The following is a 14,425-nucleotide window of genomic DNA, read 5'->3' as shown; positions in this document are numbered from 1 at the left end:
ATAATCATCAAGAAAATAAATCCTGAAAGCAATTAGCAACTATAATATTTTACAGTTTATCAGTACTGTTCTGATTCAGCTACAGGCAAAACTGACATGCAAGTCATTTGTTATTACAGGTTCTCTGTCATAAACCACACTGCCATTTACAATTTATCCTGATGCTGAGGCCAAAACCTGAATCAAACCTCACATCTCTCCAGGGCTCTAAAGCTGAAACATGGATCATTTCAAAGCTTCACTAAGTCTATAATGCTGTTATCTTACATTTTAGTGAGAAGAACCAGCTCTGACCTCGGCTAGACTGTGATGAAAAGCAGGGGTGACCCCAGACCAAGCAACAACTTATGAGATACGAGCTTCAAAAGCCATTGGCCTCATTACCCCCACATTGGAAATCTTTCCAAAACTGCATCCAAAATAAAAAAACAATAAATATATCATTGCTTGCACACTTCTTCGTGGACCACACAGGTCTATTTCCACCATTGTTTTGGCAGGACAGAAATTGGCACGCTAAACGTCACAGCAACACATTATCATCCCGAGCTAGAGCTTCTTTTAAAATAGCAGTCTGGCCTTAGCACTAGCTGCGCCAAAAATAGACACGCCTCAGACACAGAGGGGCTTCTATTTTAAAGAATGACAGAATGGTGGCTGAGAGGTGGGTCAGTATTCCCACCCAAAAGGGAAAGGTTGCAGAAAGTGAAAAGAAAGTCCTTTGGTACTTATTGCAACAGTGTATGAAACAACTCAAAGAAAGAGTAAAGGTGAGAGAAAGTACATGAGGGATGAATAAAAACAGAAGCAGAGAGGAAAGGGGTCAAGACATAGATCTAGCACAGAGTCATCCCTGAAACTCAGCCCTCATGTCCTACACAGACAGCGGTCAGTAATAAACACAGTCAAACATTAGCCTGTCAACCAGCTGCTTGCTTCGTCTCTCTGCATTTAAGGCACAGTCTATGCCCAGCCCAGCACTGATATCAAAGCAGACAGGACCGGCATAACTCCAGCCATCTTGGCACATAGTTTATTTTTCCCATCACAAACACGAGGCTCACACTTCTGCAGTGCCCACTGTCTGAGATTATTTCTTTCTTCGCTTATTTCATTTCTGGACAGATCTACAATCAAAGTTATTCAAACTCGGATTTAATCTAGTTTTTTAATCTAGTTTTTGAAATCACGTGACCTGATTATAGTATTTTAATTGTGGTTTCTTTCTATGCCATTCAACTGCAGGATGAAATGGACACTGATGTGCATTCACCAGAGGAGCACGATTCAGTGAAAGCTCAGGGGAAAACATGACAGCGCTTTCACTGCAAACCGCAGCATCTCGAGTCCTTCCCAGTGTTGACTTTGGAAAAACTGAAATGCAGCCTGGATGTCAGTCACAGACAGTGTTAAACTTTGAACATGCAGCTCAGTGGATGTGCAGAAATCGTCTTGGCAAGGCCTTGTAGTTAAATATATAAACTCCCTGTGATGACAAATTCAGGCTGTTCTAATAGTTGAAGAAAAAGGAGAAAAACATGAATATGCATTTCTCCTGCCGTTCAACTAACTTGGCATGGTGAGGTGGTGGTGGTGGTGAGGTGGTGGTGGTGGTGGTGGGGGAGGGGGGGTTACAATACTTGCTGAGTGTTCAAAGGTCTGTTATATAACAAATCAGCACTCCCAACTGCTTTGACAGTTTACTACCTGGCTACTAAACTAAAAAGCTGATAATGTTAATATCAGTGCATCTTCATTTTCAGGATAGAGCCAGATTAGACTGCAAAACAGCAGCTCAGCAAATATACACCCATAAGTGGGTCACCCAGGAATATAAAGGCTAGCTCAGTGCTGAATCACATTAACAGTTTTTTGACCAAGACAAAAAAAGAGGCCATTATGAAGTTGTTCCTCAAACTAGCTGCAAAAATGTTAAGATTGCACACGGTGTAAGTCAGAACAGCAGTATGTTTGCCTCCACATGTACAGTAACCTTGGTCAGGTAAATCATTGATGGGCCAATGGCACAAGGTCCTCTGCGTTGTGTGGTGGCAACCTATGACATAGCCAGCTGTGCGTCTGAAACAATCTGTGCTGAAAATGAACATTGACTGCTTGTTTTTTTTTTTGTTTGGTTGGTTGTTTTTTTTTTGGTAATGTGTGAAGATAGGGACAGACCCAGTTTAAGGGGGGAAAAAATTATCATTTAATCTATGAAATAGAATAAAACTTTAGTGGTTTTGATCTTTTTTTAAATTCTATTTTAAACTGGCTCTGTATAAAAACTTGACAGTTGAAAAAACTCTGGGGTAGTTCAGATGGACAAATAATGTATGAATATCTCCTAATAATTAGTAATTCATAACAAAAATAAACAATAATGATGTAGCAGTTTGGTGGGGCTTTGGCAAATTGCATGTAATCTGGTCTCCAGCAGAAATTCTGATATAAGAACTATGTATAAATTCAAATATAGCAAATTTGCACTTCAAGCACAACCAGCCCTGAACGCAGATGTTTGATCTCTGAGGTCCACTAGATGACATGCAAGTGATGTTTTCACATTTGGGAAATGGCCCTCAGCAAATTGCAGGCCGTCCGCTGTGAGACTGGAGGGATTCATCAAGTTGGTCACACTTCAGCGGGGTCTGAACCTCCAAGCTCCTGCTGGCAGTTCATAGGTTACTTTTCCGGCAACTGTCACAGAGGGGGGCAGCGAAATTATTCAGATATCCTGAAAACGCAACCAGTAGAGAGTAAATTGCCTACCACTCCTCGTTTAAACCCGAGTTGTTTGCATTGTTTTGAACTTAGACTGCATCTAATCATCTAAATTCAGCATGTTATCTGAGCAAAACATCCATACTGCCCGTACCCACAAACCACAGGAGCATCTACGCAAACAGCATTCCTACAGCAGCACACCTTAACTGGTATCACTACAATCCTAACACATGAATATAAAGATGAACACACATTTAACTGTCAAAAATTTATTACGTTAAGGTACAGGATCTACTTGTTTAGGTTAGGAAAAGTGTCATGCTTTGGGTTCATCGCGGTTACAATAATAACTTTACTCCAGTCATAATGTTAAGACATAATTACGCTAGATGACACAACAAAATGTAATGAATCGTAATGAACCAGTGGCACAGACAACCTCTGGGTTCATTTTTCACCGGACAGTGTCATTAACTGATACGGGATAAATTATCACTGAATACTGCTTTGTAAGTTGCAGTAAAATTTTTTATTATGCACGATGATAAATCAGTTCATTTTATTTACAGCCTTATTCAACTCCATCTAACAAAATAAATCACATGTTGAATATCAAAATGAGTACGAACAGTGATCCTTGAACCGCGGCACACCCTGACTAGTTTTCACTTGCACCAATAAGGAACGCACAGAAGGCAAAGGCCATGTGTATTGCTTCTACGGATTAAGGACCTTCCCCTCCTCGCTGATTTGGGAAGGAGGGATTAAACATCTGCGTTACAGATGGGAAATTGACGGCGAAGAAGCGACTGTGACACACATCCAACCAGACAGGCAGCACGACACAGACGGACTGAGGAGAACAGGAACCGAAGGACGGCCTTTCAGGGTTTTAGCAGTGACAGGTCATCACTGGAAAGCTGCAACGGCAGGAAATTTCAAGAACTTGATTTGTTGATCAGAAAACAAGTGACGACACATCAGAGGATTTACCGAATTCACAGTGAAACACAACACATCGAAAGTCCTGTAGACTTTCCAGAGCCTTTGATTTCTCCCTGCACCGACATTGTGAAGGCAAAACTCCTGAATCTTTTTCTGATTGTTGTCTGACACAATTCAAACAACAAAGATAATGAAACGCATTCATCTCACAAGGAAAGAAATGACAGCGAGAGGGTGCAGGGAAACAGACTGTGAGGCTGAAAGTGGCAGAAGCGTTGAATGACAGACTTTCACACAAAACATTGCATACGTGGTAGAATTTCAGCGAGAGTCACTGTCAGGAAAATTACAGAAGAGTTGCCATTTCTTCAAAAAATGTGCTTTAAAATGTGCTTTAAATGTGCTATTAAATGTTGCTGCTGCAAAATTGAATTAATCAAGTGTTTATTTTACAATGCTCAGCTAAAAACAGAAAAACTGTCAGTAGCACTTCCGACACTATTACATAGCTAGTATTAAGCTTCGTGGTGCTTTTTGGCACCCTGAAGTGACCGATCTGATCCTGAGAGATGCATTTTTACACTTTACCAGCAGCGATGTCACTGTGACCAGCACTGAAGCTGCCTCAATGTTACTTTCCTCTTTTTCAATGCCAAAACTATATTTTTGCTGGGGTTTGGGGCGTGGCTTAGCAAAACCACTGAACAGTTTACCCAAGATAACCATGTGATATGACACAGGGAACAGTGTTTCCATGATTTGATGCATTTGATGGTTCAGTTACACACCACAGTAACAACCACTGACAAAAACGAACTCATACCACAGTGAACACAGTGAGCACGTAGACACATAAAGCTGTATCTGGATGTACAAACCAGCGTTGTACTTTGACTTCAGGACCAACACCCCAAAAGATGAAAGCAAAATCAATGCTTTTTCTTTTTTCACTTTTTTTTGGTTCAGAGCAGCACAGAGGACAGAAGGGGCAGCAGGCGAAGCCACTTTGGCCACTAGACGCCACACTTCCTGTTTCCTGACTGACTTCTTGCCAAACATATTAAACTCAATGCTCTGCGTTTGAAGCACAGTGAGTCAGATCAGACGCTGCTATATTTATGCCAACTCCTGTCATATCATAGCTGCTCACAGTCATTTTTTATGTAAATGTAGCTGAGGAAGCATTAGGAGGAAAGGCCCAGCTTTCTGCATTTAACGTCTCTGTGCTCTCAGTCTCTGGTCCTACAAGGAAGGAGGAGGAGAAGGAAGAGGAGGAGGAGCTATGACATATCCACTGGTATGTGCTCTCAGGACCTTTCCAGCATATGACTGAGGCCCGTCACATAATTTATCACACAAGGATGTGCTAAGAAACAAGCCTGCTGGACTAACCCAACAAGGGTCTCACTCTCTATTCTGAGTATTTTTAGTCTAAACCAAGACATTCCTCCCAGCTAGCTCTGTCGGACATACCCATTCCTCACATGATGTGCAATGCAGCAATTGTGTCTATATGCTTTGAACTGAAGTAACCCTAGCTGAAGCCTACTTCAAAGACTCAGTACAGTAGGCTTCAAAAAGGGTATGGGGGCAGCAAAGACAGACAGAATGAGTTACAAGAGAGAGTGGACGAAATTGCATCTTGCCGAGAAATGCATCTTGGCTGATGATCAGGGCAGATACATCTCCCCTGGGTCCAGACTTCATGTATCAAACCTCTTCAGTTACAGCACCAATATAGAGTCAGCTTCATCATTCAGTTCATGAGTGTACCAAACTGGAGTCTGTGTGTTTGAAAGTTTTCCTTTCCAGAAACTTGAATGTCTATCCAGTTATACAATCGTTGCACGTCCCCACAACTTTAATATCAGGAGTCGCCAAACAGGCTACTCAATGTTTATGGCTCGTCTGACGGGTCATGCATCAGCGTTTGAAAACAAGGAAGGCTGAGGGGAAATACACAAAAATATGGTAATGAAATGGTAAGTTTCAGGGAAATGCAGCCTTGCATGTAGCAGAGGTTATCAGTAAGCTTATTAAGCAACAGGAACTCACACAGTGAGGATTGAGGTTGGCATAATCTTAGAGATTACAGAAGAAACTGAGTCGACAGACATGAAGTCTGACCTAGTTTGACTTGATGTTTGTTCCATCGACATTTTGCCTGTGGTAACTTCTAAAATGTCTCCAGGACACTTACAGTAAGGCATGGCATTCACAAATAGATGCGTATGGCATGTTTGAAGGAGACTAGTTTTATGGATTTAAATACAGAATCTAAGTATATGACGATTCATTGTGTTCATAGTTTTAATGTAATTATTCATTTAGAGATTTGTAAATAGTGACATGGTCAACATAATGTACTCCACCCGAAATCATTTAATGTTAATGTTAATATTAGAGTCATTCAACTAACTCATGTGCTCGTAAATTCTAATATTAATGGAAAACCTTTGACAGTTATTTTATTTCAAATCAGTTAAAAAGTTTTCCTTTAGGGGGTTTTGCTTGAGAAAATTTGTGCCACACAGATAGAAACAAAATCTGCAGCCTCCAACAAGAACAAAGATGATATCACCGTTACTTACAGTTCCCACAAGCATCAGCATGTAAAAAATGCAACTGTGAAGCAGGCAACCAGAGCCATGCACTCAGACCAATCCTTCAATGTAGCTGAAGGGCGAATATCATTATAATGATCATCCTATTCATGATCAAAATCACCATCATCATTACCTTTCAAATACATTCTTGTTTATCGGACACACCCTACCACTGTTGAAGTCCATCACCGCAAGTCATGTTTACATTTCTGCTGCGCAAGCTTGTTTTGGCCCCTCGAATGTCTCTAAAACACTGCAGACAGTCCATTCTGCCCTGAAGCAATATTCTGCAGCTTGGATTTAAAGTAACAGTTTCAAATTTAAGCAGGTTCCTCCTCTTTATCTTTATATTTCCCAAAAGGTAAATATCTCCACTTTCAATAAAATTGCAATCTTTAAAATATGTTGTAGCTTTAGAAATCTAAAGAAACACATGCTCATAGACATGAATTTTTTGTTGCAGAGAATCATTGCGGATCTTTAATATTAAAATCAAAGTTCCAAAGTGCAACCTACAACATTCGGATAAGCTCTGAATGAAAAAGCCACAGACAGGCCTGAATGCACAGTAAATTATGCAATGATGACAAAAAGGATTTTGATGATCCATACACAACATTTTGACCATCTGAGAACTCGAGACTGACAGCATTTAACTCTGTTAGCAAAAAAATATCAATTTAACCGCTGATTTTAACACAACCAGACACCAAACATCTGTCTGTGAATGAATCTCTGCTTGGAATACTAAAATCTTGCACACTTCTAACATGAGAATGTGTGTGTGTGGGAGAGGGGGGCATCTTCGTGTACAAAGCTTTTTCATGCCTCCGTCAAATATGCTATACTCTCAGCAGAGTATCAGGGGTGAGAGGTGAAAAGAAAGGACTGTCTGAGCAGCAGTCAAAGGAGAGAGAGGCAAAGGCACACACCAGGGCAGATCTGTACACGTGGCCTCCCAGCCTCTCTGCGCGTACACACACACACACACACACAAGCTCAGTCTTGCTGTCCACGGCTTGGCCCTGGCACACACTGACGCATGTAGCGCAGCAACAGAGAAGAGTTTGCATCTGCTTTTTAACCCCATTTTACAGTCGTCATGACTCAGAAGATTTATCGATGAAAAACTATTTAAAAGAAAAAAATATTAACATGCGACATACATAGAGAAGCATAAAGGTGAGCCTTATCTAGTGCATACAGAAAAAAAAATCATATTTATGTAACAAAGCACAAGTAAATTAACTGAATGCCTTCTTAATGAAAGGGGCGTCATGCTGTTTCAAGAATTTTAAAGAGCGTATCAAGGGCTCCGCTTCACCCTGAGCACGCAGAATCAACATTTGTCTATTTGATTATCGGTTATGTAACAAGCAGCTTGAGCCGAGCAACATGATTGAGCCAAATTTTGTTCCAAATATGCTGAAAAAATTTCCCTCAGCACTTCTAGGTGGGCTCGATAATGCACAGAGCAATACGGACATGGAGGCTGTTGCCACCGTGACACACGGGGTAACCAGGAAGCTGTTCTTTTTTTTTTTTATTCTTTCGTGGACAAATACTCTGAAAAACTCAAATACAACAGCACTGCAACAGAACACTGTCATCTTGTATTGAATTGATTTGCTGTGTATAGACCCTGTGTTGCCTTTATGCAATTATCTGCACTGGAGGCCATGGATGGACATGGATGTGGAGAACAGGCAATGTCTGTGTCTATAAATACATTAAACATCATATTCTGCACTGAGAGAAACACACAAAAGGATTGTCATGTCAGTGTGTTAGACAAGTTCTCTGCAAAATGATATTATTTTCGTTGTTGGAGTTATTTTTCAGACAAAACAAAGAAAAAAATGTATGAAATTGAAAGTGACATCAACATTTCCAACATTTTACAGATCAAATAATCAGATTATACTTTGAAAATGTGGAAACAGCCTTGTAACCCTTATAGATTTACAATCATGATATAAAATCTTAACTAATCAGGTCATCTTCAAGTAATCGCTCAAATCTTGACTTTTAAGTCTTTCTGTTTATGTCATTTGCTTGTATATGAAGCTGCTTGCACTATCAGGGTTTCTGCGTTGCACTGTTTTGGCCTTGCAGAGCATCAGAGGAGCACATATTGAAAACAAACCACTGCCTGCTGGCGCCACAATCATCAATGTACCAGGAAGTATCTTCGCTGCAACAGCATTGCGACTCAAGATTATTGACATCCGAACAGTAAGATTATAAAATCAAACTTGATTGCACTTTCATAAAATTAGCAAGCAATGAAACACATTTTACTCCATTAAAAAGAAAGCACCAAACATTTCAGGAAGGGATTGAAGCTTTTCATCAGTGTTTGCAGCTTTCTACCCGTCTACCATCTGATACATCTATAGAAAATCAGCGGTGACTAGAGAAGATAAGGGCTGAACAATGACAAAGAGACCCGTCCACAGTTTAAATTGGTTGGCAGCACAACAGCCCAGAAGCATATCTGTGTGACAGCAGGGAGATAACTGTAGCTGACACCCATGCTCGTGTTTGACTTGTTTATAAAGCCGCCTGAGCCAAACACCTCAATGGCTCCTTTCAGTGGGATGTGACTGACTCACAATATTACCCCACATTTAATCACAGAGCATCTTGGGATCTGCCTATTCAAGCCACGTTCACAAAGAAGCTCATAAAACAGCAAATTAATATCTCACTTTTAACACCCCACTAACAACCAAAGCAGTTATCAGGTAGTTCTCCCAGGCAGAAGCAAGGCCGGGCCCACCAGACACCTGTCACTGTCACGCTGTGGCGTCCAGGCAGCCTCCTCACAGGATTCATTTCCCTCTAATTAAACATGACCACACCACATCCTCAACAATGCACACATCAAGTTTTCTCAATGAATCAGCTCCTGTGGGGGCACATTTACGTAACTCTGTGATATCTTTATGACCAGAACCATGATACAGAGCAATTTTGGAGAAATACCAGAATGTGAAACATGGACTAATTATGGTAAGTGCCTGTGTACCAGGACTATTTCACAATTTTCCCAGAAAAATACAGATTTTCCAAATAAAATTCAAGTCAAAATATGGCATGGCATCACCTTTTTCTTCTAACCTGACAACTCTTAAACCGACAAACCTATTTCCTCTGACAAATAAGGATTCCTCTAAAAAAAGGAATTGTAATCCATGGATGCCAGGAAGTATGAGGTGAGGTGCACAGTGCGGAGTGTGCCTCTTGGAGGCTTGGAGGCAATAAGTGCCAGATGCCTTCCCTTCAGGGATGCTAGCACTCCCTCCCCACCAAAAAAAAAAAAGAAAGAAAGAAAAAAACAAACAAACAAACAAACAAACAAACAAAAAAAAAAACCCAACAAATTATCACAGGCAAACATCCAACTCCACTTGAGTGCCCTCCTCTTTGTTTCTGATTATTTTCCCCAAGCACACACTAAAGCTGCCCTGATACATCAGCATGAAATCGAGCTGATTTCCAAGTTGAAGAAGAAAAATTTTGATTTTTAGAAAAATAAAAAATAAAAATCTGGGTAGTCTGTCACATTTTAATGTCTTGTAATTGTATATAGGAACAGGGTTCTGTTGGTACCTGTTCATGACATTTATGCTAAAATCTACAGCAAAAACTTGCAGTGTCATTCTGTTGATTGTTTTTTTTGTTTGTTTTTTTTAAAATCAGATTTTATTTCTGTTTCAGAAAAGGCAGCAAGGAAGAGCAAGTAGATCACAGCAAACACTAAGGACCCTTCCACAGTGAGATGACAATTTCTACAATAAATCATCGTCAACCTTTTTCATGAATTGCTTGCATATTTTTTTATTTTAACGCATTTTATGAACAGAAATGAAAGCATACCATGAAACGCCAAATCAACAAATGTGACACAGAGACAACAGTTAACAGAGCAGGATAAAGTCATTTTAAGTGTCCTACCTGGTGAAGCTGACAGAAAAAGGTGCCAAGGCTGTGGCGGAGGAGAGCCCATCATCTGCCCTCTGTATCCCAGATGACTTTCCATACCTGTTCCCCCTGGCCCAGCTCTCCCCCATTTGAGGCACGTTTGAGAACATGCCAAAAGGCTTCTGGTCTTGTAGGCCCACTGTGGATGACGGGCTGGCTTTGAAGTGGAAGCCAGGCCCTGCTCCGACTCCGACGGCAGAGGACATGGGGCTTCCATGGAGAGAGGTCATGCCGCTCTGGAGACACTGCGACTGGCAGAAACCAGAATTGTCCTGTTTCTCCTGTTTGACCACCCCTGGGTTGTGGATGTGGGCGTAGGACTCGTCGGGATCTTTCTCTTCCTTGATCATAACAGTGGAGAGAAGTGACGATTGCTGTCGAGGGTGAAGCTGCTGGTGTTGTAGTAGGTGGTGGTGTGGCTGCTGCTGGTGATGAAGGTGTATGGGGTCCTGCTGGTCTGTGCCATTCACATTGGTACAGTTTCCTCCGTTACCCACCAGAGACTTTGTTTCCTTTAGTAAGCCACTGTCAGGGCCGCCAGCACCGCTGTTTTCTTGCAGGATGTTATCCAAATGTGCCATTTCTGAATCAAACTCAAAATAAGTGATTTCTGGCAACGAACTAGGAAGGTCTAGCTCTTGCCAAATTTCAGCATCCTCGATTAGGCGACTGCTGCTGCCATCCAAGTCACAGGGACCAGCACCCGCTTGTCTGCCATAAGTTCCCAAGTCCTTATCCATAGAAAAACTCCCCTCCTGCTTGATTTGCTGGGGGAAGAGATCAGGCAGAGGCAGGTTGCCCAGGACGGATACCTCTGAGGTGCTGATGACAGAGGTCGATGTGCTGTTCAGATCGGAAACACTCTGGCCAAGCAACGTCACATTGCTCTTGGTGTTGAACATACTGATATCCTGATGTTGCTGTGGTTGTAGTTTCTGCATTCCGATGATTTTACCCTCCTTCATGTCTGACCCTTCACACAGGGCGTGGTGCTGGGGGGACTCAAAAAGGCCTCCAAACTCCCCCTGGTCTTTGGTTCCGGCCTGCCCATTGGGGGCCACTGTGGACTGGGGCACAGACCCGGAGCCAGGCAGAGGCATCGCAGACTGAAGCCGTGAATCAGCTGTGTCACCTGTATCTCCACCTAGTGCGGCTCCTGTCTCCCCAAATGTCAGGCTGTCTTGATTACCATTGCGCTTTAGTCCACTCTGATCCATTTCTTTGTCCTGCCAGGACAGTGAGGGTGAGTTTAGGAGTGTACAAGCACACACAGTGACAGAGAGAGAAGACGCAAGGTTAGCCTATAAACACAGTTGACGGACAGGATGACACAAATGCAGCTATTATAGAATAACCACTTAAAATGCTTATTTAAATATAGATCTTTCAGTGGAACATGTGTATAAACCATATGCTTGGAAAATGTGTTATGGAGCCGTTCAAAAGCACCGTCACTGCAAGGCGCCCTTCTTCTTCTTCTACTATGCCTCTGCCTACGCTGCTCTCTTATTTATTTTTATTTTTCAAGAAATGACAGCAGCCAAATCAAGCAGACCATCTCCTCGTCTCACACCCACACGACAACATTATGGCAGAGGTACAAATGGCACAAACCAGGCTGAGTGAGAAACCAGAGCCTTTACATAAGACAAATCACTCCAACCTTCACATTATTTCTTTGGACTGCACCTTCAGCTCATGAGGCGCACGAGCTCGGCTCTACCTTCATGTTGCAGGCAATGAAAGTGAACAGCAAACATATGCGCAACAACACATCTGCTTAAAGAGATTAACCCAGCAGGGGCCTCTGGGCATTTCTGACAATCAACACTGACTCTCTATCTCTATTAGTAGGAAAGAGCACGTTCCCCATCAACCCAGTTATATTTACACATTTTCTCATCTTAATAAAAAAAAAAAACAAAAAAAAAAACAACTAGATAAATTCGATAAACTTAAGTTAGATGGAGTGAAAACGCAAGGGAGGCTTTTTGCATGTAAGTGTAGTGCAGCTCACTCATTTACATGTTGATCATTAACAACACAGCTGTCATATCTGGAGGGGCAGATACTGTGCTCAGCTCTGCTTCACCGCTGTGTGACAATTAAAATGAAATATACACAAATAGGTTTATGTCTTTTTAATAAAAAAAAGACAAAGACTGGGTGTCCTAAGAGTTTATATGACTACACAGGCAGCTCTTTACCGCACATTTACTCCTGACAGTAAAGTGGAAGAACTTGTGACTCCTCTCTACAAAAAGTTATTTATTTATTTATTTATAGAAAAATCACAATCTAAGAAAGAATTTGGCTCTGGTTAAAGGCTTCACCACTTTTCCCCGCCCACACAGTCGAGTTAAACGCTGGTGAGTTTATATCACATAGCAGCAGACATGAACCCCCCCCCCTCCCTGCAAAGTGAAGCGGCTGATCGGATGCGTTTCAGAGGAAGTCGCTGAGGTCTTCGGTGTGCCAAAGTTTGAAAAACTTTGGGGTTTCCATCATAATGTAGTTTTTTCCCTCAGCGATCAGAGCAGAACACCACCACCACAACATTAGTGCAACCTGTTGGCGGTGATAGGAAATGCTCGGATCACACGCCTACACCCGGAGGGGGTGGGGTGTGCGTGTGCGTGTGCGTGTGTGTGTGTGTGTGTGTGGAGGGGGTGATCAACAGCTGCCCCGTGTGAAGTTTGTTTGTTTTCTCTGTCTTGCATAAAAAATTAAAGACGGTTTCTCCGGAGCGGCGGCCCCGTCACCGGGCAGAGCTGCCTGTGCGCCCGCGAGGCGCAGCACCGGAGGGGGACGCTCGCCGTCGGCCTACGTCTGCCAACAACCAGTTTTCTACCTCTCTGTGTGTGTGTGTGTGTGTGTGTGTGTCACCAACATTTCTGCAGTGAAATCACAAGTGTTTGCATGTCCGAGGCAGACCGTACCTGTGGTGGCGATTAAAGGAATGCACTCCACTGCTCAGGTCATCTCCCCGTTAGTCCGAGTTAAAAAAAAAAAAAAAAGAGCAAATTTGGAGAAAGAGAACAAAAAAAAAATAAAAATAAAAATAACACAATCCCCACACAGTCAAGCTTTCAAACGAAAGCCCGTCCTTGCGGTAATGTTGCGGGGTGAAATGTCAGCTGGGTTTTTCCGCTGCCTCTGTCCGTGCGTGGCAGAAAAACATCGTCCGCGGTGACTGTTTTCTAAAGTCAACACCTCCGCCGCCACCGACAGCTCCGGCGGCGCAGTAACGCCGATCTGTCAATAACTTTTAACGCACGTCGCCGGTAGAGGGTGGTGGGGGAGAGGGAGGGAAGAGGAGGAGGAGGAGGTGGTGGTGGTGGTGTAGGCTGGGGCTGTTGGGTGGGTTGGGGAGGGGGCCAGGGGGAGGGGGTTATCGATCGGTCACCAGTTCGCAATCTGTGGACAAATCCGCGATGGATCGACGGATCTGACGCGCGATGTCCCGCCGGTGCGCCGCTCGACCCGCCACTACATTAAAGTTATATAATTCAGCCGCGCTGTCCTGGAGCTCTCAACTGCAAACTCAGGCAGGGCAGGGCGGACAGTTAGGGAAATGCTGTCTAACCAAACGGAACACCACAAGCCCCTTTTCCTTTGTCCTTTAGAAATAAAAGCTTTGTCGTTGTTGCTGCTGTTTGTATGGCTGTTATAGATCGTCCTACTTTCGGAATAACGAGGCTCGGTGCGTTTTAAATCAATAAAAAAAAACACACTAATTGCCAAATTGCTTAAGTGGACAGTAAAATGTACCATTTTACATTTTGTTGTTGTTTTATTTTATTGTGCTTTCCCGGCCCAGCTGAGCTTCCGGTTAAGATTAGCGGCACATTGACACAGCTGTTAGTTTGACACTTGCTGGTGAACGCCCCTTTCCCACCGAATCTGTCAAAACGTGTCTCCAGTAGCCGCTCACCTTTTACGCTCGGCTGAACTGGAGAGGGATCTGCAGGTCGTTACTCCTCCTCTGATACACCCTCCTCCTCCTCAACCACCCAGCCAGCCGCGGTTTGCGTTGATCCCTGCATAAATCCGGCAGCCCTAGTTGAAGTACCCTGAAGGGTCCTGTTGGTGTCATGTATGCTTCTGAGCAAACAGCAGGAAATGGGGGTTTTTCTCCAGATGAGGAGCACATAATCTCCACC

At 42.9% G+C, this 14,425-nt stretch overlaps 1 protein-coding gene across 2 annotated transcripts in view; it reads right to left on the bottom strand.

The window, feature by feature from the left end:
• Positions 1-13,790, bottom strand: part of LOC115053884 (glucocorticoid receptor) — a 61,357-nt gene extending 47,567 nt beyond the window's left edge. For both annotated transcript variants that reach the window (XM_029518747.1, XM_029518748.1), the window contains exons 1-2: positions 13,202-13,790; positions 10,236-11,488 (exon numbers count right to left, since the gene is read on the bottom strand). In XM_029518747.1, coding sequence (XP_029374607.1) covers positions 10,236-11,479 — 1,244 coding nt within the window. In that variant the 5' untranslated portion in view covers positions 11,480-11,488; positions 13,202-13,790. The remainder of the gene's footprint in view (positions 1-10,235; positions 11,489-13,201) is intronic.
• Positions 13,791-14,425: the final 635 nt, after the last annotated feature.

Source organism: Echeneis naucrates, chromosome 14 (genome assembly GCF_900963305.1).
Source record: "Echeneis naucrates chromosome 14, fEcheNa1.1, whole genome shotgun sequence".
NCBI classification, from domain to species: Eukaryota; Metazoa; Chordata; class Actinopteri; order Carangiformes; family Echeneidae; genus Echeneis; species Echeneis naucrates.
The sequence above is the reverse complement of the archived record's forward strand: the minus strand, read 5'-3'. Positions and strand labels throughout refer to the sequence as shown.